Source organism: Saccopteryx leptura, chromosome 1, assembly GCF_036850995.1.
Source record: "Saccopteryx leptura isolate mSacLep1 chromosome 1, mSacLep1_pri_phased_curated, whole genome shotgun sequence".
In the NCBI taxonomy this organism is placed as follows: domain Eukaryota; kingdom Metazoa; phylum Chordata; class Mammalia; order Chiroptera; family Emballonuridae; genus Saccopteryx; species Saccopteryx leptura.
In genome coordinates, this window is record NC_089503.1 from 319,782,559 (window position 1) to 319,807,649 (window position 25,091).

The window sequence follows — 25,091 nt, forward strand, 5'->3', positions numbered from 1 at the left end:
AAGTGAGGAAGAACTTGTGCGTCCAGCAGTGTTGGGCGCTCCTGAAAAGTGCTCACATTGCATTCTGATTAGATATTGGATAAGTTACATTAAATATAGTTTCTTATGGTCACTTCAGTTCATGGAAAATAATATACTGCTCTAAAGGCCAAAGAGAAAAACAAAGGAACAGTGAGCATTATAACAGCACTCCTTTGCTCCTTGCTGAAGAAAATATCAATCCTCTTCAGAGGAAAGCACATACAATTTAGGCCCTTGGGGCTTTAAAGATAAAATTTAAGGAAACTTGAACTTACAATCAGAAAACAAACACACCATTGTGAGGAAGAGTTAGCAAAGTTAGGTGCCCTAAGCCCTGTAGATATTGAATAATCAGATGCTGTTTGTGGATAATATATGAAGCTTTTGAAGAAATATGTATAGAATAAAAATTAGTAATGCAAAGTATCAATATGATCCTAGTGCAGCTTTCAGAAATGAAAACGGTTGCAATTAAAAACTCAGTGTATGTAGATTAGAAGAGGAAACATGGCTGAAGACAGAATTGTGACCTGGAATAAGTATCTGAAGAAGTTACACAACATGCAGCCCTGAGAGACGGGAGATGGAAATGAGATTAGAAGAAAGTGGAAGTTAGAATAAAAATGTGTAATAAATGTGTAGTTGGGATCCCAGAATAGAAGCACCTGTGTCAAAAGCAGTATTAACAAAAAGAAACACTCATCTATTGGAATTGTATAGGGTGAAAAACAAAATGATCTTCAGATAGTGGTAAAAGGTAGATTACCTACAAAGGAACATCTGTTGACAACAGGTGTCTCATTTGCATGAATAGAAGCCAACAGAAAGTGGAATAATTCTTCAAAGTGATAAGAGAGTATAAATTTCAGTATATAGAATTGTGTATCAGTTATAGTTTGCAAGAAAAACAGCAATATCATGTTTTTGATAAATGTTAGGCTAGGTTGTTTGGACTACCCTCTATCCTTCCAGCCCTACACTATGGAAAGCAACAAAAATTGTTGGATTTGCCCTGGCCGGTTGGCTCAGCGGTAGAGCGTCAGCCTGGCGTGCAGGAGTCCTGGGTTCGATTCCCAGCCAGGGCACACAGGAGAAGCGCCCATCTGCTTCTCCACCCCTCCCCCTCTCCTTCCTCTCTGTCCCTCTCTTCCCCTCCCGCAGCCGAGGCTCCATTGGAGCAAAGATGGCCCGGGCGCTGGGGATGGCTCTGTGGCCTCTGCCTCAGGCGCTAGAACGGCTCTGGATGCAACAGAGCGACGCCCCAGAGGGGCAGAACATCGCTCCCTGGTGGGCATGCCAGGTGGATCCTGGTCGGGCGCATGCGGGAGTCTGACTGCCTCCCGTTTCCAGCTTCGGAAAAATGGGGAAAAAAAAATTGTTGGATTCAGCCTGACCAGTGGTGGTGCTGTGGATAGAGAATGTCAGCTTGGGACACTGAGGACCCAGGTTCAGAATCCCTAGGTTACCAGCTTGAGCACAGGCTCACCAGCTTGAGTGCAGGTTTGCTGGCTTGAGCATGGGATTATTGTCATGACCCTATGGTCACTGACTTGAGCCCAAAGGTCACTGGCTTGAAGCCCAAGGTCACTGGCTTGAGCCCAAGATCTCTGGCTTGAACAGGGGATCATTGGCTTGGCTGAAGCTCCATGGTCAAGGCACGTTTGAGAAGAATCATTGAACAACTGAAGTGATGCAACTATGAGCTGATGCTTCTCATCTCTCTCTCTTCCTGTCTCTCTGTCCCTGTCTATCCCTCTCTCTGACTCTCTGTCCAAAAAAAAAAAAAAGGGTCTCAAGCCTGATCAGTGGAAATGGTCTATAGTGTTGACAAGGATTGCTGAGGTCCCCAGTTCAAAACCCTGAGGTTGCCGGCTTGAGCGTGGGCTTGCCTGCTTGAGCACAGGGTCGCTGGCTTGGGCATGGTGTCATCAACATGCTCCCAAGGTCGCTTGCTTGAACAAGGTGTCACTGGCTCTGCTGGAGCCCCCCTTCCCCCAAGGCATGTATGAAAAGCAATCAGTGAACAACTAAAGTGATCCAACTATGAGTTGATGCTTCTGAGCTTTCTCCTCCCTTTCTCTCTTCCTAGGTCTGTCTGTCTCTCTCAAATCTATTAAAAATAAAAAGAGATCTCAAGGTGAACCCTGGACAGTTAGTTCAGTTGCTTTAAAGCATCATCCTGAAGCACAGAGGTTTCCAGTTTGAGCCCCAGTCAGGGCACATACAGATTGATGTTCCTGTCTCTCTTCCTTCCTCTCTAAAGTCAATAAAAATTTTAAGAAAATCTCAAGGTGAGAGAGCCTAAAGGGAACTATCCTATACTGAACAGGGCTCTGAAAGGTTGTATCTACACTGCTCACAAAAATTAGGGGATCAGGGTCATGCAGATACTCCTCTAGTACTTACAGCCTTTTGTGTAGTACATTTTCACCAATGAAATAGAAGTTGGTTTTGCATCTCATTTGCATAATCGAACAACTGTCTTTAACTTGTTGTTTGCTTTTCTGATGTTCTTGTTTAATAAAAAAATTCAAATGCTGCTTTTTTTATAGCTTCCTATTCATTTTTGAAATATCCCCTAATTTTTGTGAGCAGTATGTATCCTCAGGTTATGGTGAACTAGAGGCATGCCTGCTTCACTCCATCCCTGCCCCACCTAGTTATATTTTTACTAAATGTAGCAGGAAAAATGTAGGAAAAGGGGGAAAAATCTTAGGAGTCTGGGTTAGCTTTTATAAAGCTCTGTAGCCGAGGTTTATACTGCCTGGGTAGTTCAGGGTAATTAAACATGACTTTAAGTTTTCTGGTTTGATAATGCCTTTTAGGAATCCTACAACCAAAGCCTCTCTGCAGGAAGTTACCATCATCCTAAGATGCATTTTGATTTTTTTTTTGTGTGTGTGACAGAGATAGAAAGAGGGACAGATAGGGACAGACAGACGGGAAGGGAGAGAGATGAGAAGCATCAATTCTTCGTTGTGGTACCTTAGTAGTTTATTGATTGCTTTCTCATATGTGCCTTTACTGGGGGTCTACAGCAGTGCGAATGACCCCTTTCTCAAACCAGACGAGCCCATGCTCAAGCTGGAGACCTCAGGTTTTGAACCTGGTCCTCCGCATCCCAGTCCGATGCTCTATCCACTACGCCACGGCCTGGTCATGCCCTTACAGATATTTTTAAGGATATTGATTAGTATACAGATAAAACTGACCAAGCACATGAAGAAATAAGGCACCATGAGTGAAAACCAATAGAAAAGAGCCTCTAATACTTCAGATTTTGGAGTTATCAGTTATAGACTATTAATACAAGCATGCTTTTTATTCTTGCAAAAATTTTTTTATTCTTATAAAATATTTAAATAAATACCTGGTTGGGTAGCTCAGTTGATTAGAGCATTGTCCTGATATGCCAAGGTTGCAGGTTTGATCCTTGGTCAGGGCACATACAAGAATCAACCAATGAATGCATGAATAAGTGGAAAAACAAATTGATGTCTTTTTTTCTCTGTCTCTGTCTCTCTTTTCTCTTTCTCCTCCCTCTCTCTAAAATCAATTAATATTTAAAAAAGAAATAAAATATCAATAGGAAACTATAAAAAGTGATTTATAATATTTGACAAAGGACCAAATAGGTGTCTAAAGAATACAGTACAGTGGGCAAAAAGTAGGTTTATAATCGTGAATATGCAAACACAGAGTTTATTCTTGTATTATTTTTTGTATGAATATCTGTAAACCTCCTTTTGCTCCCTTCTATATGTGGGTTTAATATCGAATCATTTTCAGTGAAGAGGAAATCAGTGAGCCAGGAAATGGGAAATCACTCAGGATGAAGCCTGGAGATCTGATGGAAACACAGAGCAGAGGATGGGCAGTGTGGAGGATGGAGGGAGAGTCTCTAATGTGTGTTTAATTGGTGTTTTACAAGGAGAAGTGAGGATTGGAACAGATTTATTATTTGAAAAGATAAAGGCTAAAGATTTTCAAGAATTGATGAAAAAACCCAGCCTGCAGATTCAAAGAGACAAATAAACCGTAAACAGAATAAGTAAAAATGATAATTTATAATAGGAGGTAGTAAACATGCAGAGCACCAAGGACAAAAATGGATCTGAAAATAAGCCAAAGAAATAAGATGCAGCCTGACCATGCGGTGGCACAATGGATAGAGCATCGGACTGGGATGTGGCGGACCCAGGTTCGAGACCCTGAGGTCGCCAGCTTGAGTGTGGGCTCATCTGGTTTGAGCAAAACTCACCAGCTTGGACTCAAGGTCGCTGGCTCGAGCAAGGGGTTACTCAGTCTGCTGAGGGCCCACGGTCAAGGCACATATGAGAAAGCAATCAATGAACAACTAAGGTGTCGCAACGAAAAACTGATGATTGATGCTTCTCATCTCTCTTCATTCCTGTCTGTCTGTTTCTATCTGTCCCTCTCTCTGACTCTCTCTGTCTCTATGAAAAAAAAGAAAAAGAAAAAGGAAAAAAAGGAAATAAGATGGATTATTGTCATCTGCACAGCAGTGAAATTGATGCTGATTCCTTCAGTGCTGCAGTAGAAGTGAATAGCTGTGGGATCCTCTCTTCACTGCCCTGGGGGTAAACAGTTGTGAACTCACTCCTGCCCTTCAGTCTGCCTGACCTCTGCTCTATGTTTCCATCAGATCTCTAGGCTTCATCCTGGGTGATTTCCCGTTTTTTTGGTTCACTGATTTCCTCCTCACTGTAAATGATTTGATATTAAACTCATATATTGTATTCTTTATTTCTAGACATTCTTTTTGGTTCTCAGGCAAAAATGTCTTTCAAGAATGAGAAGGAGCCTGACCCGGTGGTGGCGCAGTGGATAGAGTGTCGACCTGGGATGCTGAGGTCCTTGGTTGCAGACACACCATCTTGAGTGCAGGGTCACTGGCTCTGCTTAAGCCCCCCCATACCCTCCCCCCGTCAAGGCTTGTATGAGAAACAATCAGTGAGCAGCTAAAGTGATGTAGTTACAAGTTGGTATTTCTCACGTGCTCTCTTTTCTCTCCTCTCTTTTCTCTCTCTCTCTCTCTAAAAAAGAAAAGACTGAGAAAGAAATACATTTTTAGAAAAACAAAAACTGAAGAGTTTGTCATTGGCAGTCCTTTATTAAAGATAGTTCTAAAGAATCTGCGGAAAAAGTGACTCCAAGTGGAAGAACTGAGGTTCAAAAGGGAATGAGAAGCAAATATAAATAAACATTAATTGTTTATAATAATGATAGTAGCAGTGTCTTATGGAGTGAAATCAAGGTAGGGTAATATAAAATGTGGCAATAGCATGTAAGGAGGAGGGTAAACGGAGATCAAAGCTCTCCAAGGGCTTTCTACCAGCTGGGGTTGGGGAGAGGCATTGATTCACTGCAGATTTTAATAAGTGTACAACCTACAATTTCTAAAAAGCCACTATAGAATAGAAACAGGATACAACTTCCAAAGTAGTGGGTAAGGGAGTAGAACTTTCTTTAATCTGACAAAAGAAACTTTTAGCAACTTTATGCTTGGTGATACATTGAAAGCTCTCCCTCTGAAAGTGAGAGGAAGACGGGGCTGTTTGCTCTGACCACTTCTTTTGAGAATCATAAAAGAGGTTTTAGCCAGACCAATAAATCGGAAAAATGGGAAAGAAAGATAAAAGAATTTGAATGGAAAAAACAAAACTGTTATTCATAGATGATATGATTGTATATGTAGAAAGCCCCAAACAATCTACAGATAACTTAAATCACTTAGGAAGTTGCTGGATACAAAGTCAGCTTATAAAAATATTAATTATTATATACCATCAACAAACACATTATAGTTAACAAGTTGTGCATATAGTAGCACTATAAATTAAAAGTACCTAGAAATAAATCTAATAAAAGGGGAAACCTCTGTGTAGAATACTGCAAATTAAAGGAGACTTGAGTAAATAGACAGATATACCCTGGTTTTGGATCAGAAAACTCAGTGTTGTAAATGTGCCAGTTCTCCCAAAACTGATCTAGAAATTTATCATTATTTCAATAAAAAAGACCCAAGAGGGGTGTGTGGGGTTGGGATTTGAGAGGCTGGAATTGACAAGCTGACTTTAAAATTTTATGAAAATGAAACGGTCCATGAAAACTCAAGACATTTTTGAAGAGTTCCATTTCATTCTATGGGTAAAAGATCTTGTTGAGACGTTATTTCAAAAGCTTGGACTGCTGGTGTACTTAGTTTTGGTAGGGTGCCCATCAGTCCTGGTTTGCTCAGGTCAGTCCTGGGTTTTGCCTGTGGTGCTGGTTTCATTATTAATAGCATGCCCTTTCATCATGAGTCCTTTTGGAAGTCTCATTCGGCTGTTTCTGGAAAGGATTGACCACTCTTGTTTACTTTGTGTGTGTGTGTGTGTGGTTTTTTGTTGTTGTTTGAGTTGCTAACATTTTCCCAAATATACAGCTCCAAACCAAAGAATAGCATCTGTTTATGTTAAGTAAATGGTGGTCAGGAAGGAGCGCCAGGTAGCACCAAGCCCAAGCCTGCCTGCGGTGGGGGGCTCTTTGTGCAGTGGTGTCACAACATGTAGCCTTCTTAATCTCCTCCCCTCTTGCTGTGCTTAAGGTGAGCGGTGGCTCTTGTCCTCCACCACGTATTAAAGCTCATGTTAAGCCGGACTATCCTGACCTGTGGTGCGCAGTGGGTAGAGCGTCAACCTGGAACAATGGGGTGGCAGGTTTGAAACCCGGGCTTGCCAGGTCAAGGCACGGGAAGCAACTACTACGAGTTGATGCTTCCCACTTCTCCCCACTCTTTCTCTCTCCTCTCTCTGTCTTCTCTTTCTAAAAGTCAATAAATTAAAAAAATCTAAAATAAACCTGACTGGTGTGGCATAGTGGATAGGGCGTTGACCTGGGATGCTGAGGTCCTAGGTTCAAACCCCAAGGTTGCCAGCTTGAGTGCAGAATCATTGACAGGATCCCGTGGTTGCTGGCTTGAGCTAATGGTCACTGGCTCAGCTAAAGCCCCCGGTCAAGGCACGTGTGGGAAGTAATCAGTGAACAACTAAATTGCCGTAACTACAAGTTGATGCTTCTTCTCTCTCTCTCTCTCTCTCTCTCTCTCTCACACACACACACACACACACACACACACAAAACAACACAAAAAACAAAAAAACCTCATGTTAAAAGAGGAAGGAATGAGCCCTAGCCAGATGGCTCACTTGGTTGGAGCATTATGCACAAGGGTTGCCAGTTTAGTTCCTAGTCAGGGCACATACAGAAACAGATGTTTCTCTCTCTCTCTCTCTCTCGCCTTTCTTCTTTCTCTTTCTCCCTTCTTTCTAAATAAGTTTTAAAGACTGGGGGAGGGAATAACCAAACACGCATTGAGCTTATAATACGTCAGTGATATCACCTCTTTTTTCATTCATTCAGTAGATTCAAGTATTGGTTGAGCACTTATATGCCAGGTGTATTACTTAACTCTTCTGTTACCTTTTGAAGAAAGTGTGATCATTTTGTAAGTGAAAAAGCTGCAGCCTTGGTCGGTTGGCTCAGTGGTAGAGCATCGGCCTGGCGTGCAGGAGTCCTGGGTTCGATTCCCGGCCAGGGCACACAGGAGAAGTGCCCATCTGCTTCTCCACCCCTCCCCCCTCCTTCCTCTCTGTCTCTCTCTTCCCCTCCAGCAGCCAAGGCTCCATATGAAGCAAAGTTGGCCCCGGGCGCTGAGGATGGCTCCATGGCCTCTGCCTCAGGCGCTAGAATGGCTGTGGTTGCAACAGAGCAACATCCCAGATGGGCAGAGCATCGCCCCCTGGTGGGCATGCTGGGTGGATCCCGGTTGGGCGCATGCGGGAGTCTGACTGCCTCCCCGTTTCCAACTTCAGGAAAAAAAGAAAAAGAAAAAAAAGAAAAAGCTAACACTTAGGGAGGTTAAGAAACTTGCTCATATTATATTGAGGTGCAGACTGAGTTGTACAACAAAAAGGCTCCAAAGAGCAGTGGCTTAAACTAGGTAGGACTGCATTTTTCTCTCACTAGCAGTGGTCTGGTAGCTACCTGCATTGGCCGTTGGCTTTCTCTTGTGACAGAAAAGTCGCTCTGCTTCTAGTCATCTCCCAAGAGGTAGAAGGGCCAGAAAGACCCAGGAATTCATAGCTAGTAAGGCCTCGAGGTCCCATTGTCACTCCATGTCCATCCCTTTGCCCAGAGCTTAGTCACCTGACTGCAGTTGGCTGCAATGGGAGGCTGGGAAAGTCAGGTTTAAGGAGGTGGCCAAGTACCCATCTAAATCTCTGTTGCTGTTGAAGGGGCAACGAAAACTCAGCACAGCTAGGGTCTCTCACAATTGTTGTGTCACTCAGATGGGAGCTGTGAAACCTGGTCCCATGCTCCCATCTGCTTGGTTCCTTGCCCTACTCATCCACTATACCCCACTACTGTCTGAAAAAGAGTCAGCCTTTAAGAACTTGTATCAAGTTCATTTACTGGTTGATTGGACGAACCCACAGAGGATGTCGGCTACATGTCCAGCCAGAAGCTATGACCCAGGGTTATAAGGAGCTGTGAGAAACAGCCCTTGTCCTAAAGGAGTTCACAGTCTGTGCTGGAGACATCCACCCTTCCCCCTCTCCTTTTTTCTCTCTCTCTTCCCCTCCTGCAGCCAAGGCTCCATGGGAGCAAAGTTGGCCCCGGGCGCTGAGGATGGCTCCATGGCCTCCGCCTCAGGTGCTAGAATGGATCTGGTTGCAATAGCGAAACACCTCAGATGGGCCGAGCATTGCCCCCTGGTGGGCACGCCGGGTGGATCCCGGTCAGGCGCATGAGGCAGTCTGTCTGCCACCCCCAACTTCTCACTTCGGAAAAATACAAAAATAAAAAAAGTACTGATCATATCTATGGCATCCTTTATAAAGTTCATTACAATGGTACTGCTTTAGCTGTAGCTAATTTCAATGTCAAAAGAACTACTCAGAAAATACTGCTTAGTTCTTTTCTGAACGTTCCTCATATCCCAGCACCCACATACTGCCCTACAGAAATGCTAGCATCTTCTTAGCTGGCCCCACCCACAGGGAAGGCTCATCTCTTTCCCTAGATGACCCAGAGGCCCAGCAATGACACTTGAGAAGGAGTCCTACCACACCCTGACAGTGCCCCCGGCAGCCCAGTCTCTCTGAATGCCAAGCAAAGTATCACCAACATCTTCTAATCGCTTATCCAACAGCCAACTTGCAGTTTTTCTTCTCTATTTCCTTTTTCCAGTTAGCATGATCATCAGACAGAAGGTAGGTTCCAAAGAGCAATGCTGCCACATGATCAGACAGATCCAAATGGACCCTTCACAAAAGAACACTCAGATACAGACTGTTGCTAAGAGAAATTAGAATCTAAAAAGTTTATGATCAAAGTCCTGGATTGTATAATCTGAGGCCAGTTACATGAGCTCTTGTACTTTGGTATCCTCACCTGTAAACTGGGCATAGTGAGCAACCCTGTCCCACAGAGCTGCTGTGAGGATTAAATGAGTTATCCACTTAAAGAGCCTAGAACAGTGGCCCACACCTGTTATCCTCAAAGATCCTGACTGCAAAAGGAGAGAAGGAAAGAGACACAGTCACCCTGCTGCGGAGAAAAGGTTTGTGGTGGGTGGAGCAGCACTCATGCTCACAAGAGCTGAGTGTATGCCTCTCCCAAGCTTACCATCAGTGATATCACACTGATAACTTAAATTAAACATGACAGAAATATTTGCACTAGAAATCAACAAATGTTACAAACCAGGAGAATTTCTTACTCTCTCAAAGAGCCAGTGGTCAAATTTTTACCAACACATCACTGGAATTCTATTTGGCCTGAAAAAAATGATGATGCATGTTTGTGGAGAGCAGTGAATATCTGTACAATCAACTAGTCAACTAACAAGACCACATCTACACTGGAGGAAAAAAGACTTTTTTACAAATGGCCTCTAACCAGGCTCTGGCCATTTTGCTCAGTGGATAGAGCATCAGCCCGGCATATAGGCCGTAGTTTGGGGACCCCTGCTCTAGAACAAGGCCTGGGCTCCACCTGAATGTAGGGGAGGAGCCACTCTGGATGGAAGTGTGCAGATAGATCACAGGGCTCCTCCTTGCTGGGCGCTTTGCTTGTTCTAAGAATTGATCTGACCCAAGAGTGGCTGTCTCTCTTCAGCCAGAAAGATGTTGTAAGACCTCAAAGCATTATATGCAGAAAATTAAAAGTATATATATAATACAGAGATGTCTGGGGAGAGATGTCCAGCATTCACTTAGGAGGAACCAGGCGTTGGGGATGGGGCATGTGAATCATTAACTTTCTTGGTTGGGGTAGAGGGGCACCTTGGTCTAACATACGGGAGACATATTTCCTAAGGGAGCCAGGGAGTGAGTGAGAGCACTCAATGGTGCAAAAGGAGAGTAAGGCAGGCGGGTCAGTCAGTGGGGAACCAAACTTAGAATGTCTCTGCTGACTTGGGAGCCTGACCCATAGAGATGTGGTCAGAGCAGTTGCTGGGAAGAGCTCCCTCTCTAGCACAGGCCCATGTTGGGATGGACTTCTTGGATTTTGGTATAGCATTGCTGGATGGAAGTGACCCTCTTGTCTTTGCTTGCAGCTCTGTGGCCATCACCATGTTCTGGAAGTTTGACTTGAACACCACGTCCCATGTTGACAAGCTGTTGGATAAGGAGGATGTGACATTGCGGGAGCTAATGGATGAAGATGACATCTTGCAGGAGTGCAAAGCTCAGAACCGGAAGCTGTTGGACTTCCTGTGCCGGCCACAGTGTATGGAGGAGCTGGTGAGCCTCATCACACAGGACCCGCCCCTGGACATGGAAGAGAAGGTCCGCTTCAAGTATGTACTGGGCAGGGCTGCAGGAATGCAGTGGGCAGGGCTTTCTGATGGACAAGTGACAAGGCCACTCCTGTGGGGGTAGGGTGACTTTTCATTCTGAGTTATAGTGAGTTATATAGTGTGTTAGAGTCTTTTGAGGGAAAATGTGCTGAAAGACAGACCCCACAGCAGAACTGGGTTGCAGCATGAGGCCTGACTGTGGTTGCATCTCCAGCAGGAGGCTGGTTCCTATCTGGTAAAGTGGCCACTCAGGAGAGACCGTGGGAAATGCTTCACTCTGGGGTCCTGGGCTCAGCATAAATAATACCATGTTATTAGTGACCATTCTCAGTTTTTCCTAACATGTTTCATTCAACATATGACTAGGATGTTAGTAGATGACAGAAAGGAAAAGGTGGTGTGGCAAGGGCTTGAGGTGAGGCCTGAGGAGTGTGGGGACAAGGGACCTTGGGTGACAAGAAGGGACAGAGCAGACCCAGCTTCCAGTTCTGAAGGTACCCACTGGGGTCTGAAAAGGCTCGTCAGGACAGACAGGCAGCTGGACAGCGAGTGTTGGAAAGTCTCAGAACAGAGTCAGCAGAACACAGCCTGCAGGTCACATCCTGTTTTTGTGTGACTTGCAAGCTAAGAAAGGGTCTGTGGTTTTAATTTTTTGTGCGTGTTTATTTTACTGATCTTAGAGAGAGGAAGGGAAAGAGCAGGAAAGAGACACAAACATCTGTTTCTGTATGTGCCCTGACCTGGGATTGAACCAGCAACCTCTGCACTTCAGAATGATGCTCCAGCCAACCAAGTTATCCAGCAAGGGCAGGGTCTGCATTTTTAAAAGGTTGTTACACATGAAAATGACACCAATTCACGTTCATGAATTGGTCTTGTTGGAGCACAAAGTACACTTAAGCCATTTGTGATTTTGAGGGCAGACCTGGTAGCTGTAGCAGAGACCACATAAAGTTGTCACCCTCTGGCCTTTATAGGAAGTGTATAGATACTGTATTTTCTCATGTATAAGACATACTCTTTTTTGAAAAATTTGAGGTCTAAAAACAGTGCGTCTTATACAGTGATTATAGGTTTGTTTTTTTTTACTTACATTCCCTGCTTTTTTGTACGGATGAGTTGTATGAATTTTATGATGACTAAAACTTTTCAATGACTTTACTTAATACATTTTTTTTCCAAATTTCAGGCCCCCAAATTAAGTTGTGTCTTATACATGGGAGCGTCTTATACATGGGGAAATACGGTTAAGTAAAGTAAAGTTGAGAGGGTGGCAGGAAGTGCCTGTGGCGGGATAGTCAAGGAGCTTAAGCCATTATGATAGTCTGTGGAAGGTCAGAGAGAGACCACTGTGTGTAGGATACTCCTGGTCAATGTGTGTGGTCTCAGCATCACTATTTATAGCCCCCATCTTTTTCACCCTCTCACTCCCAAAAGTGTCCTTTTGGTGACAACTTCTGTGGGCTCGCTGTCTAGAGGGCATTGGTGATAGGTGTGATGGGAGGAGAGCAGGGTCAGGCAAAGGGATCCTGGAGTGGCATTGGTGAGCTAGGAAAGTTTTCTAGTTTGAGAGTCTGGGAGAAACTACTAATAGGTAGGTACAAAGGTAAGCAGACAAAGCAAGGAGAAACTTAATTCTAGGGGAAAGAAATATGTAGGTAATCAAACATAAACAGAGTAAATAGATCAACCCAGCTGTAGACACACTACCTATTCACGCTAAGGTAAACACGATATTGGGTTTCTCACTCAGTGTGCTAGGTACCCCATGGGTGCTTTCAGTCTGTAAATTTGTAGCCTTCTGCACAGGAAACTTGTATTATTTCTTTGATAAATTTTTTTCCTCCAGTTTTCCCTAGGACACCTAATTGGTATTAGACCACCCAGATTAATACTTTTTTCTTATTTTTACTCTTTATGACTTGTCTTTGCCTCTGTGTTCTACATCTGAGAGGTTTCTTCAAATTTTATCTTCCTAGCTTTTTGTTGATTTAAAAAATTTGTACTGTCATTTTTAATTTTTAAGAGGGTTTTTTTTTTTTTTTTTTTTTTTTAGGGAGAGAGGTTTAAACAGGGACAGACAGACAGGAAGGGAGGGAGATGAGAAGCAGCAGTTCGTAGTTGTGGCACCTTAGTTGTTCATTGATTGCTTCTTATATGTGCCTTGACTGGGGGCTCCAGCTGAGCCAGTGACCCCTTGCTCAAGCCAGCAACCTTTGGGCTCAAACCAGAAACCTCTGGGCTCAAGCTGGCGACTTCTTGCTCAAGCCAGCAACCTTGGGCTCAAGCCAGAGACCTTTGGGCTGAAGCCACTGACATTTGTATTCAAGCCAGCGACCCCACACTCAAGCCAGCAACCTTGGGGTTTTGAACCTGGGTCCTCAGCATCCCAGACCAATGCTCTATCCACTGCACCACTGCCTGGTCAGGCTCTAAGAGGTCTTTCTTATTCTCAGATATTTTATTTTTATTTTTTTGTGTGGACTGTTAGCCAAGGCTCTGACATGGAGATATTTTAAATATAAGTCTCCAGTTCGTGTTCATGGATACTATCTTATGTGTAGTCTTTTAGGCAGTTTCCTTCTGTTCTCCACACACTTTCTTTGTTCTATGTGCCTTGTTTTCTGGTTGTTTGATTAGCGCTGTGTTCCTTTCGAGGGAGGCACTAAAGCCTGCACTGAGTGTGGCATCTGAGTGGGGTTGCTTACTGTTTGGTTAGATGACAGCTAGTTCACTTTTCTCTTTATCTCATTGGTTTCTCCAGAAAAGAGTCTTTCCAGCTCCTCCTTGTGGGATGTCAGCCTGTTAGCACACTGAGTCAGGAATTGGGGCTGGGCACCCCCGTGTTGTACCAGGCCCTGTTTCAGGACAGTGTCCTAATTTTCCTTCAACTGTACCTGATGGCCCTGAGTCAGGAACTGCTCTGGTCCACTTTTTCCAGGGAATAAACCTCTGAGTCCTGTGTGAGGGCAGTACTGCTCTTGAAAGTTTCCAGGCAGCCCCTCCACCTTGCCCCTGTTCAGGCCTTGTGTTCTGGTTGTTGCTCTCTCTGTGACCAGCTGAGGCTTGGACTTCCCTGGGCTTCAGGCTGTACTCACTGAGCCAACACTTTCCATCTTGAGGCATTGGGTCATAGCCACTTCTTGTCTTTTTTTCTTTTTTTTTTTTTTCTGAAGCTGGAAACAGGGAGGCAGTCAGACAGACTCCCACATGCGCCCAACTGGGATCCACCAGGCATGCCCACCAGGGGGCGATGCTCTGCCCATTGGGGCCTCGCTCTGTCTCGACCAGAGCCACTCTAGCACCTGGGGCAGAGGCCAAGGAGCCATCCCCAGCGCCCGGGCCATCTTTTGCTCCAATGGAGCCTCGGCTGCGGGAGGGTAAGAGAGATACAGAGAGAAAGGAGAGGGGGAGGGGTGGAGAAGCAGATGGGCGCCTCTCCTGTGTGCCCTGGCCGGGAATCGAACCCGGGACTTCCGCACGCCAGGCTGACGCTCTACCACTGAGCCAACCGGCCAGGGCTTGTCTTTTTTTTTTTTTGCATCTTTTGAGTCACTTTGAGAGGAATGGTGACACACGTGTGTTTGATGGATCACATTTAATTAGAATTCCTTTTCCTTGTGTAAGTTTTAGAAACTACTAAAGCAATTTCCCCTACTTTTTTTTGAGAGTCACATAATAATACACTTATAAAATCACAGTCCCTTCATTTAGCTATAACCTGAGAGGGTCAGGGGATTGTAGCTCAGCTGGTCCCATATGTGCACATGTTGGTCTGTGTGTGCAGATTGAACTGGGTTCTTCCCATTGGCTCTGGAAGAGCTTCCTGGAGGGAGAGACTTGTGCTCTTCTCTGTGCTTGGTGCATATTTTCTTGTTTAGATGCTGGTGGACACCTCTCTGCCTGAGTAACGTGGGGTTTTGCTCTGGCCTTCAGTGCTGCTCATGTGGCCCTCCTGCCCTGAACTTTGAGCACACTCTCTCTGGCCTTCTGCTCCTGGTGGCCACGTGCTCCTCGCCATGCTGGTTATCACAGTGTATGTCCACAGTGCTAAGCCACTTCATCTGATCTTTGTCACAGTCCTTGAGGTGAGCACTGGTCACCCCTCCTTTGAGGCTGACCACACCTCTGTCTGGACAACCTCTCAAGCCAGGACCTGCTTGTTAACTGCCCACTGCTGGATATCCTCCTGTGAATCTGCAGGTCCCTCACACCAACTGCGACATAGACTGTTTCCTTTGAGCTCTAGGAGGTGCTGTATCTAGGCTGATGAGGAACACCATTCTATAGCCAGACTAAGGTCCTTCCCTGTTCCCCTCCACACTTCACCAGTTGTTTTCTCTAGAGTTTCAGACCCAAGCCTCTCTAGCTGATCCACGGTGACCACCTGGGCTCAGGCCCATCTGGGACCCATGTTAATGGATTCCAGGAGCAGGAGGTTCATAGTGACTGATCTTGACATTGTGTGGCTTTATATATAGCCTTGTGGGAGGTGGGTGCTCATACCTCCCATGTGCAGATGAGGGAGCCCAGGCACAGAGAGGCTGGGTTATGTGCCTAAGGCTGTACAGCTTGTCTCATGTCGTGCCAGTTTTGCACCAGTAAACCCCACAGGATGCTCCCACTGGGACCCTGCCTTCTCTGGGCCTTGCACCCTCACCTGTGTTCCCAGGTAGGTACCCACATACCTGGGCATTGTTACTGTTACTGGCACTGCATTCACAAGCTCTGGCCTGGACACCGCAGGTTTTTGGGTAGGCTTGTGTGTCCCAGGGTGGTGGCAGTGAGCCCCCTGGTGTCACATAGGAAGGAGAGCTCAGTAATATCATGGGAACACTCATAATGAGGTGAGGGTTATTTTGTATCTGGTGGTGTTTTTTTTTTTTTTTTTCCAGAGACAGAGAGACAGATAGGGACAGACAGGAAGGGAGAGAGATGATAAGCATCAATTCTTTGTTGGAGCTCCTTAGTTGTTCATTGATTGCTTTCTCATATGTGCCTTGACTGGGGGGGCTACAGCAGAGTGAGTGACCTTGGGTTTTAAGCCAGCAACTTTTGGTCTCAAGCCAGCGACCCTGTGCTCAAGCCGATGAGCCCGTGCTCAAGCTGGATGAGCCCGCGCTCAAGCCAGCGGCCTTGGGGTTTCAAACCTGGGTCTTCCACATCCCAGTCTGATGCTCTATCCACAGTGCCACCACCTGGTCAGGCTCTGGTGATTTTTATCAGATGAATAGTACTTGTTTAAACGTGTTTGTATTACATAATTACTCTCCTCCATCACACCTCATAACCACTACTGCATTGTAAGCTTCCATCTAGGGACCTGTGCTTGTTTATATGTAGGGACAGGAAGGGCATGGAGAGGAAGAAAAGACAACCATGATGGAGAACCTGGCCTCAGTAACTGTGGTGGTGACAGGAGGTGAGAGATTGACAGGTGAGCATGAGGACAGAGGCCTGGAGAGATGCAGGTTACAAGTGACCAGAGGACGGTGGGTTAAAAATGTTGACTTTCTAGTGGTTAGACATGCCATTTTGTCACAGACTTAGCACATTTATTTTGTTCCACAGTCTGTTAGCATTTCAATCTCACCCATGGATCTGCTTCCTAAGGGGCAGTTTACTTAAGCAGCTTCCTGAGAGTTGGAGAAGTCTAATTTCACCTCCAGTTGCTGGTGTTGTGCCTTTTAGGTACCCAAACACGGCCTGTGAGCTGCTGACATGTGATGTGCCGCAGATCAATGACAGACTGGGTGGGGACGAGACTCTGCTAAATCTTCTCTATGACTTCCTGGACCATGAGCCACCTCTCAATCCTCTGCTCGCCAGTTTTTTTAGCAAGACCATTGGCAATCTCATTGCAAGAAAGACGGAACAGGTAAAACATCTGCCAAGACCGTGGGTTTGGGGTGGCGGCCTGGAAGATGCCCACGCAGTTTACCATGAGCCATCATGGTGCAACCATGTCAGCAAACTGTGGGGACAGGGTTCCTGGTGGTGTCATGGGACTCAGTGGAGTGGTGTGGGCTACTGATATGTGAGTAAGAAAGTGGCTTCCCAAGAGGTATTTCTGCTGCTGGCTCTTTAATAAATAGCTCTTCCTGCCATCCCTGGGAACTGTGCAGGACCCTAAACTAGGCTAGTGTGTCCTGACTTTAGTCACAGTAATGAGGTCTAGGGACATGCCTCCATCATGGCAGGATTATAGGATATCCACCCCTCTTAATCCATTGTTCCATCTGTGTATATGGCAGGTGTCTGTGTGTAGGGCACTTACTGTTTCAAAACCAGTAAAAGAAAACTTCTAGTAATAGGCTTCTCTGAAAGTAGTGAGCGATTTCATTTCATTGAGCGAAGCATTGTCCTCGAGTCCCTGTCGTTTTGCTTCTGTCTCACATTCTCCGTGACACATGCTTCAGCACCACCCACTCTGTAGATACACAGAACAGGGCAAGAGATAAATGACACCCATGCCCAGCACCAGCTTCAGAGCGTCTTTCCTCTTTAGCTCCCTGCCCACCATCCCCAGTGTATTATTTCAGAATAGTTTCCAGATAGCCTATCATTTCTGTAAATATTTCAGTACATATCTCTAAAATATAAGGATGTTTTTCTTTTAAATATAACTATAGATTAGGAGGGGACAGCAGGATTTTGCTGAGCAGATTACGTTATCATACCCACAAGATATTAACTGTGATTGTTCGGTATCATCGAGTATCCAGACAGAGGACAAACCAGTACTTTGTGTGTGTGTCTGGAGCTCTGACATGGTATAGCACTAGGGCAGAGCATTGTTGATATTAGGAGACGTTGTTGGCATGTTGTAAATTTTCAGTGGACTGTCACCTTTCATAGATTCATCTTAGATTTTCAGGGGGCCTAAGGGGCTGTTTCACTCACTGCAAATATTTTCTGGAAACTGGCAGAGTATGAATGAAGAGTATCAGTAGTGGAGGTGCTTCTGGTGTAAGAGTGGGAGTTGCCGTCCCAGGAGAAGCATTGCTGCTGAGGGTAGTGCTGGGTTCCAGAAACTGACCTGGGCCCCCTTCCAGCCCAGTGACTGAATGCATGTGTTCACCGTGCTCCTCTGCTCCTTTCAGACAGTATCTGAATAATGCATCCCTCTTCTTCCTGTGCCCCAAAATATGAACTGTACTCTTAAAAACTACTTTTTTAGTGACAAATGTAACACATGTATATGAATTTAAACAAGAATTTGTTGCCTCTTGGTCAGCAGAAACTGCTTCTCCTCTTATTCTGACTTTTTTTTAAGCTAAACCTCTTTCTAAAATGATCAAACCATCCTTTACTGTCATTAATTTCAGCTTTCCTTTTTTTTTTTTTTTTAAAAGGTGAGAGGAGTGTAGATAGTGAGGCAGACTACTTGCACGCGCCCTGACCGAGATCTACCCGGCAACCCCATCTGGGGCCAATGCTTGAGTACCAAGCTATTTTTAGCAAACTGTGAGGCTGATGTGCTCAAACCAACAGAGCCATCCTCAGCACTCGGGGCCAGTCTCGAACCAGTTGAGCCATTGATTGTGGGAGAAGAGGGAAAGAAGGGAGAAAGGGAGGGGAAGAGAAGCAGATGATTGGTCCTCCTGTGTACCCTATCTGGGAATTGGACCCAGGACATCCATACGCTGAGCCTACACTCTATCCACTGAGCCCCTGGCCAGGCCCCTTCACTTTCCTTTTGCTTTGTTGTATGACTTTGCTCTTTCTCAAATTGTATCAGAATCTAAAGTTTGCCTTTCTTACTGCCATCCTGCACCCACATAAAAGCTGCATCCTCACTCTGGCTTGCCTTTTTTATTTTTCTTTACTCTTTTAATGAGCAGAGATTCTTATTTTCATGTAGTCCAATTTCATCATTCTTATTTATGGTAGGGATTTTGTTGTTGTTCTGTTAAGAAACCTTTGCCTAACTCAAAGTCATATAGATACTTTTCTATATTATCTTCTAGAAGCTTTGTTTTACCTTTCATTTTGCTAACTTACAATCCACCTGGAATTGATTCTTGTAAATGGTATATGATGGAAGTTTTGTTTTGTTTTGTTTTTTGGTATTTTTCTGAAGTGAGAAGCGGAGAGGCAGAGAGACTCCTGCATGCGCCCTACTGGAATCCACCCGGCATGCCCACCAGGGGGCGATGCTCTGCTCATTTGGGCTGCGGCTCCATTGTTGCAACCGGATCCATTCTAGCGCCTGAGGCAGAGGCAGTGGTGTTGGGGACCGAAAAATAAACAGGGTATTTTGAGGTCTAGATATCTAGGGGACAGAGGTGTTGGGCCTAACGCCCTACCTCACCTACCTGATTGAGTTGCAGGAGGCTGTGCTTGATTCTTGGTCATCCAGCCCATATTCCCCAGGAGGGCTGGAAGCTAGTTTCTTATTGGTGTAAAGTTAGATTTGACTAGTATGGTGGGGGTTGTCTTTGAGTTGCCTTGGAAACTTAATTGAATTGCTAATTGCTCATGTTTAGTGAGGAATAAAGATGGATGTCTTTCTGGGGGAGCCATGTTGCGGCTCAGGAACAGTAGTGACTGTTGGCAAGCCATGGTGTCCTCCGAAACCCATCCTATATGTATAATATATATCTTTAAGTCTCTGTCTATCTTTAATTCAATTTCATACTTTTTCCTGCTCAAGACCCCGGAATAATACTTGTCTTGACTGGTTTGCAACACCATGGAGCCATCCACAGCGCCTGGGCCAACTTTGCTCCAGTGGAGCCTTGGCTGCAGGAGGGGAAGAGAGAGACAGAGAGAGAGGCAAGGGGGAAGGGTGGAGAAGCAGATGGGCACTTCTCCTCTGTGCCCTGGCTGGGAATCGAACCCAGGACTTCTACACACTGGGCCAATGCTCTACCACTGAGCCAACCGGCCAGGGCCTGGAAGTATTTTTTAAAAATATGCATATCCAGCCCTGGCCGGTTGGCTCAGCGGTAGAGCGTCGGCCTGGCGTGCGGGGGACCCGGGTTCGATTCCCGGCCAGGGCACATAGGGGAAGCGCCCATTTGCTTCTCCACCCCCCTTCCTTCCTCTCTGTCTCTCTCTTCCCCTCCCGCAGCCAAGGCTTCATTGGAGCAAGGATGGCCCGGGCGTTGGGGATGGCTCCTTGGCCTCTGCCCCAGGCGCTACAGTGGCTCTGGTCGTGGCAGAGCAACGCCCCGGAGGGGCAGAGCATCGCCCCCTGGTGGGCAGAGTGTTGCCCCTGGTGGGCGTGCCGGGTGGATCCCGGTCGGGCGCATGCGGGAGTCTGTCTGTCTCTCCCCGTTTCCAGCTTCAGAAAAAATACAAAAAAAAAAAAAATGCATATCCAGTTGACCCAGCACCATTTATTGATAAGGCCATTCTTTCTCAATTGCTTTACCGTGCCCCCATTGTCATAAATCAAGTGATTATGCCTGACTGGTGGTGGCATAGTGGGTAGAGCATTGACCCAGAAAGCTGAGATTGCTGGCTTGAGTGTCCAGTGTGGGTTGTTGACAGGATCTCAAGGTTGCTCACTGGCTTGAGCACAAGGTTGCCAGCTTGAGCAAAGGGTTGCTGGCTCCACTTGAATCCAAAGTCACTGGTTCATTGCCTGGTTAAGGCACATATAAGAAGCAATCATTATACAACTAAGTAGAGCAATGAGTTGATGCTTCTATCTGTCTCCCTCTCTCCCTCCTTTCCTGTCTCTCTCTCCCTTCTTTTTCACTCTCTTTCTTTTCTTTCATTCAAAAAAAAAAACCTGTCAGCCTGACCTGTGGTAAAGGTTAGACCTGGGTAAAGTGTAGACCTGGAATGCTCAGGTTGCTGGTTCAAAAACCTGGGCTTGCCTGGTCAAGGCACATATGACAAGCAACTTATACATTGTTTCTTGCTCCTCCTCCCTACTCCCTACCTCTAAAATCAATAAAACAAAATCTTAAAAAAAAAGTCATACAATTACAAATATATGTGTCCACTTCTGGACTTCATTCTGCACTGTAATTCTTTTTTTTTTTTTTCCCTGAAGTTGGAAACGGGGAGGCAGTCAGACAGACTCCCCGCATGCGCCCGACCGGGATCCACCCGGCATGCCCACCAGGGGGCGATGCTCTGCCCATCTGGGGCGTTGCTCTGTTGCAACCAGAGCCATTCTAGCGCCTGAGGCAGAGGCCATGGAGCCATCCTCAGTGCCTGGACCAACTTTGCTCCAATGGAGCCTTGGCTGCGGGAGGGGAAGAGAGAGACAGAGAGGAAGGAGAGGGGGAGAGGTGGAGAAGCAGATGGGTGCTTCTCCTGTGTGCCCTGGCCGGGAACCGAACCCGGGACTCCTGCACACCAGGCCGACGATCTACCACTGAGCCAACTGGCCAGGGAACTGTTATTCTATTTACAGTTGCACCAGTACAGTCCTCTCAGGTTTTTTTCTTCGACATTGTTTTTACTATTTTTTGCTTTTTGCATTAATTTAGAATTAGCAGATTTTAGGATGTTTGTCAGTTTCCACATTCTCTCCTATTCCTCCCCCCCAAAAAGCTGCTGATATATTTCTTTAAATTTTTATTTCTTTATTGATTTTAGAGAGAAGAAGTTGAAAGAGAAACTCTGATTTGTTGTTCTACTTATCTGTGTATTCATTGGTTGATTTTTGTATGTGCCCTGACTAGGAATTAAACCTACAACCTTGGCATATCAGAACAATGCTTTAACCAACTGAGCTACCTGGCCAGGGCCAAAATTGCTGATATTTTGATTAGGCTTGTATTGGCTATAGGTCAAGGTTGACAAATTATGGCCCACAGGCCAAACCCAGCGTGTTACTTGTTTCTATAAAAGAAGTTTATAAGAACACAGTCACTCCCATTTATTTACTTACTGTCTGTGGCTGACTTTGTGCTGCAATGACACAGCTGTGTTGTCAGGGCTTGGGTAGCTGGCGATCTAGCACACCTTTCATTTTCGTTAGGTTTATTGTTAGGTAGTTGATATTTTCATAATTTTTTATTTTTTTATTTTAATGAAGAGAGGAGTGAGAGAGAGACAGAGAGAGAGAGAGAAAAGGGGGCAGTAGCAGGAAGCATCAACTCCCATATGTGCCTTGACTGGCAAGCCCAGGGTTTTGAACCGCAACCTCAGCATTCCAGGTTGACACTTTATCCCCTGTGCCACCGTAGACCAGGCAGTACATTCCTTTTATTGTGGGGTAGTATTTTATGGCATATGAGTATCCCAGTTTGTTTGTCTAGGCTGATTTTTGGTTTTGGCAATTATCAGTAAAGCTCTATTACCTTGGAGGAAAAGCTTTCATTTTACTGTTAAGTATGATGTTTGTTGTGGGGTTTTTGTAGATTTTTTTTTTATCAGAGTAAGGGAATTTTCTTTATTCCTAAGTCTTTTTAGTTTATAACATGAATGGTTCAAATTTATTGAATATTTTTACTGTATTAAGTTGATTGTATGATTTTTCTCCTCTATTCTGTTAATAGGTAAATTTCATTGAATGCTTTTCTGATGTTAAACCAACCTTGATTTCTTAGAATACACCCAACTTTATTGTGATATGCTTTCTTTCATAGTGCTGAATTTTTGCATCTATGATCATTAGTGAGAGTGGCTTATAATTTCCCTTTCTTTTTTATTTTTTTTTAATTTTATTTTTTTACAGAGACAGAGAGAAAGTCAGAGTGAGGGATAGACAGGGACAGACAGACAGGAATGGAGAGATGAGAAGCATCAATAATTAGTTTTTCGTTGTGCATTGCGACACTTTAGTTGTTCATTGATTGCTTTCTCATATGTGCCTTGACCATGGGCCTTCAGCAGACTGAGTAACCCCTTGCTTGAGCCAGCGACCTTGGGTCCAAGGTGAATTTTTGCTCAAAACCAGATGAGCCCACGCTCAAGCTGGCAACTTCGGGGTCTTGAACCTGGGTCTTCCGCATCCCAGTCCAATACTCTATCCACTGTGCCACCGCCTGGTCAGGCTATAATTTCCCTTTCTTATAATGCCCTTACCAGGTTTTCAGAATGAAGGTTTTATGTCCATATATAATGACATGGGGCATACTCTCATATTTTATGTTCCTGGAAGACTATATGTAGGATTGGGGTTGTTTCTCTTTAAATATTTGGTAGAATTCACTAAGGCCATTAGAGCCTGGAGTTTTCTTTTTTCTTTTTTTTTTTTTTTGTATTTTTCTGAACCTGGAAACGGGGAGAGACAGTCAGACAGACTCCCGCATGCGCCCGACCAGGATCCACCCGGCACGCCCACCAGGGGGCGACACTCTGCCCACCAGGGGGCGATGCTCTGCCTTTCCGGGGGGTTGCTCTGTTGCGACCAGAGCCACTCTAGCGCCTGGGGCAGAGGCCAAAGAGCCATCCCCGGCCATCTTTGCTCCAATGGAGCCTCAGCTGCGGGAGGGGAAGAGAGAGACAGAGAGGAAGGAGAGGGGGAGGGGTGGAGAAGCAGATGGGCGCCTCTCCTGTGTGCCCTGGCTGGGAATCGAACCCGGGACTTCTGCACGCCAGGCCAACGCTCTACCACTGAGCCAACCGGCCAGGGCTGGAGTTTTCTTAACAGATAAAAGATTTTGTATCTTTTGATGCTCTAGAGTTATTCAGATTTTTAAATTTTTCTTGTCAGTTGAGTATGTTTTGCAAGGAAATTTTTTTCTAAATTTATATAAATTGGCATAAAATTGTCCCCAATAACCTTTCACAATAGTGTTTATATCTGTAGGATCTGTAGTGATGTCCTTGTTTTATTCCTAATAATCTTTCTCTCTAGGAGCTTAATCCTTCCAGAGAACCATCCTCCTACCTCTTTTGCTTTCCTCCTCCTCCTAGTGTTCCCTTTCTGTTCCTCTCTTCTTTGTCCTCCTCCTCCCCTTCCTTCTGGCTCAGTGTGAGTGTGGCTGACATCCCCTAGCTGGGTGGTTCTTCTGCATGTCCTCGTTGTTCCCAGTGGAATCCTGGATCTGCCTAGCACAGTGACCTGGATATTTAAGTACTTCATCCCTGGTTGAGCTGAGCTAAACATGCAGACTCGCAGCCCAGAAGGACTCTGCCCACACTGTGTTGTCCACCTGCATGCTCACCGATAGCCATCTCCTGAGCAGCCCATTTCACAGTGCTGGTTGCTGTGCCCCACTCTGTCTGGTGGCTTCATACAGCATACTTAGGTGCTCTCATCTTGTTGATGCTGGTCACCAGCCAGCCCAACACCTCTGCCTCTTCTTTTCTAAAACCTCAGTCCCAGTTCCCTTCAACCACTTATGGGACCTATTAGTGACTGCTGTCTTGTATGCTCTGTGTTCTGCAGGTTGGTGCCCCAGGTCCAGGGCTGTCAGCAATGACTGTCATCTCCTGGCTCAGCTCTGTCTAGGCCAGTCATTTCTGTTGAAAAAACTTGAATCAGTGTGTCCCAAGTATTTGCTGTGCACAGTAGCCTGTGTGGTGTCACTGGGCCATTTATGTCATGTTCTCATGGAGGCTCACCTGCAAGCAGACCTCTGTCAGCCTGCCACCCACCCTGCCACTGTCCCTAGGACTTTCCTGTGTTCAATCTCGGCCTGTCCTTGGAGACGTCTTTCTTACAGCTCTCTAAGGTCTTCCTATTATTTCTGCTCAACATAATTGAAGATTAATCTTTCTCATGAGCATTCTTCAGGGAATGTTTCAGGGTGTTAGGATCTGCCTCACTTTCTTACCCCAGGGTGTTTGACTTCAGGTGATTGTGTTCCTGAAGAGGAAAGACAAATTCATCAGCCTGGTCCTGAAGCATATCGGCACCTCAGCCCTCATGGACCTGCTGCTTCGCTTGGTCAGCTGCGTGGAGCCAGCTGGGCTCCGGCAGGAAGTCCTGCGGGTGAGTGTGTGGGCCCTGCCCTCTGTGTCCTGTCCCTGTCTCGTGTGTGTGCAGATTCTCTGAGTGCTGGTACCGGCCTACATAAGGAGACTGGACTTGAGCGAGAGCTCAAAGCACTGGCATGCCTGGCACTCCCAGCTTCCTACTCCACACGTTTTTCTTCCTCTGGGATCATTGGGGCCCTTGTCAAGGCTTATACTCAAGGCAGGGATTGGACTCTGCACCTTTCCATTGTCCTGCCTCAGTCCATTCAGAAGCAAAGAGCAGAGTGGTTCCTTCCTCCATGCCAGACCCCTCTCTCCCAGCCTCTGCTCTGTGAGGAAGCAGAAGTGAGCTTCCCTCACCATCCAG

At 45.6% G+C, this 25,091-nt stretch overlaps 1 protein-coding gene across 5 annotated transcripts in view; it reads left to right on the forward strand.

Moving 5' to 3' along the window:
- Positions 1-25,091, forward strand: part of PPP6R2 (protein phosphatase 6 regulatory subunit 2) — a 70,968-nt gene that overhangs the window by 26,655 nt on the left and 19,222 nt on the right. For 3 of the 5 annotated variants that reach the window (XM_066358771.1, XM_066358770.1, XM_066358772.1), the window contains 3 exons: positions 10,649-10,891; positions 16,583-16,769; positions 24,603-24,740. In XM_066358771.1, the coding sequence (XP_066214868.1) occupies positions 10,665-10,891; positions 16,583-16,769; positions 24,603-24,740 (552 nt within the window). In that variant the 5' untranslated portion in view covers positions 10,649-10,664. Of the gene's footprint in view, positions 1-10,648; positions 10,892-16,560; positions 16,770-24,602; positions 24,741-25,091 lie in introns of those variants that run through there. The other 2 variants (XM_066358773.1, XM_066358774.1) reach the window with 2 other exon arrangements.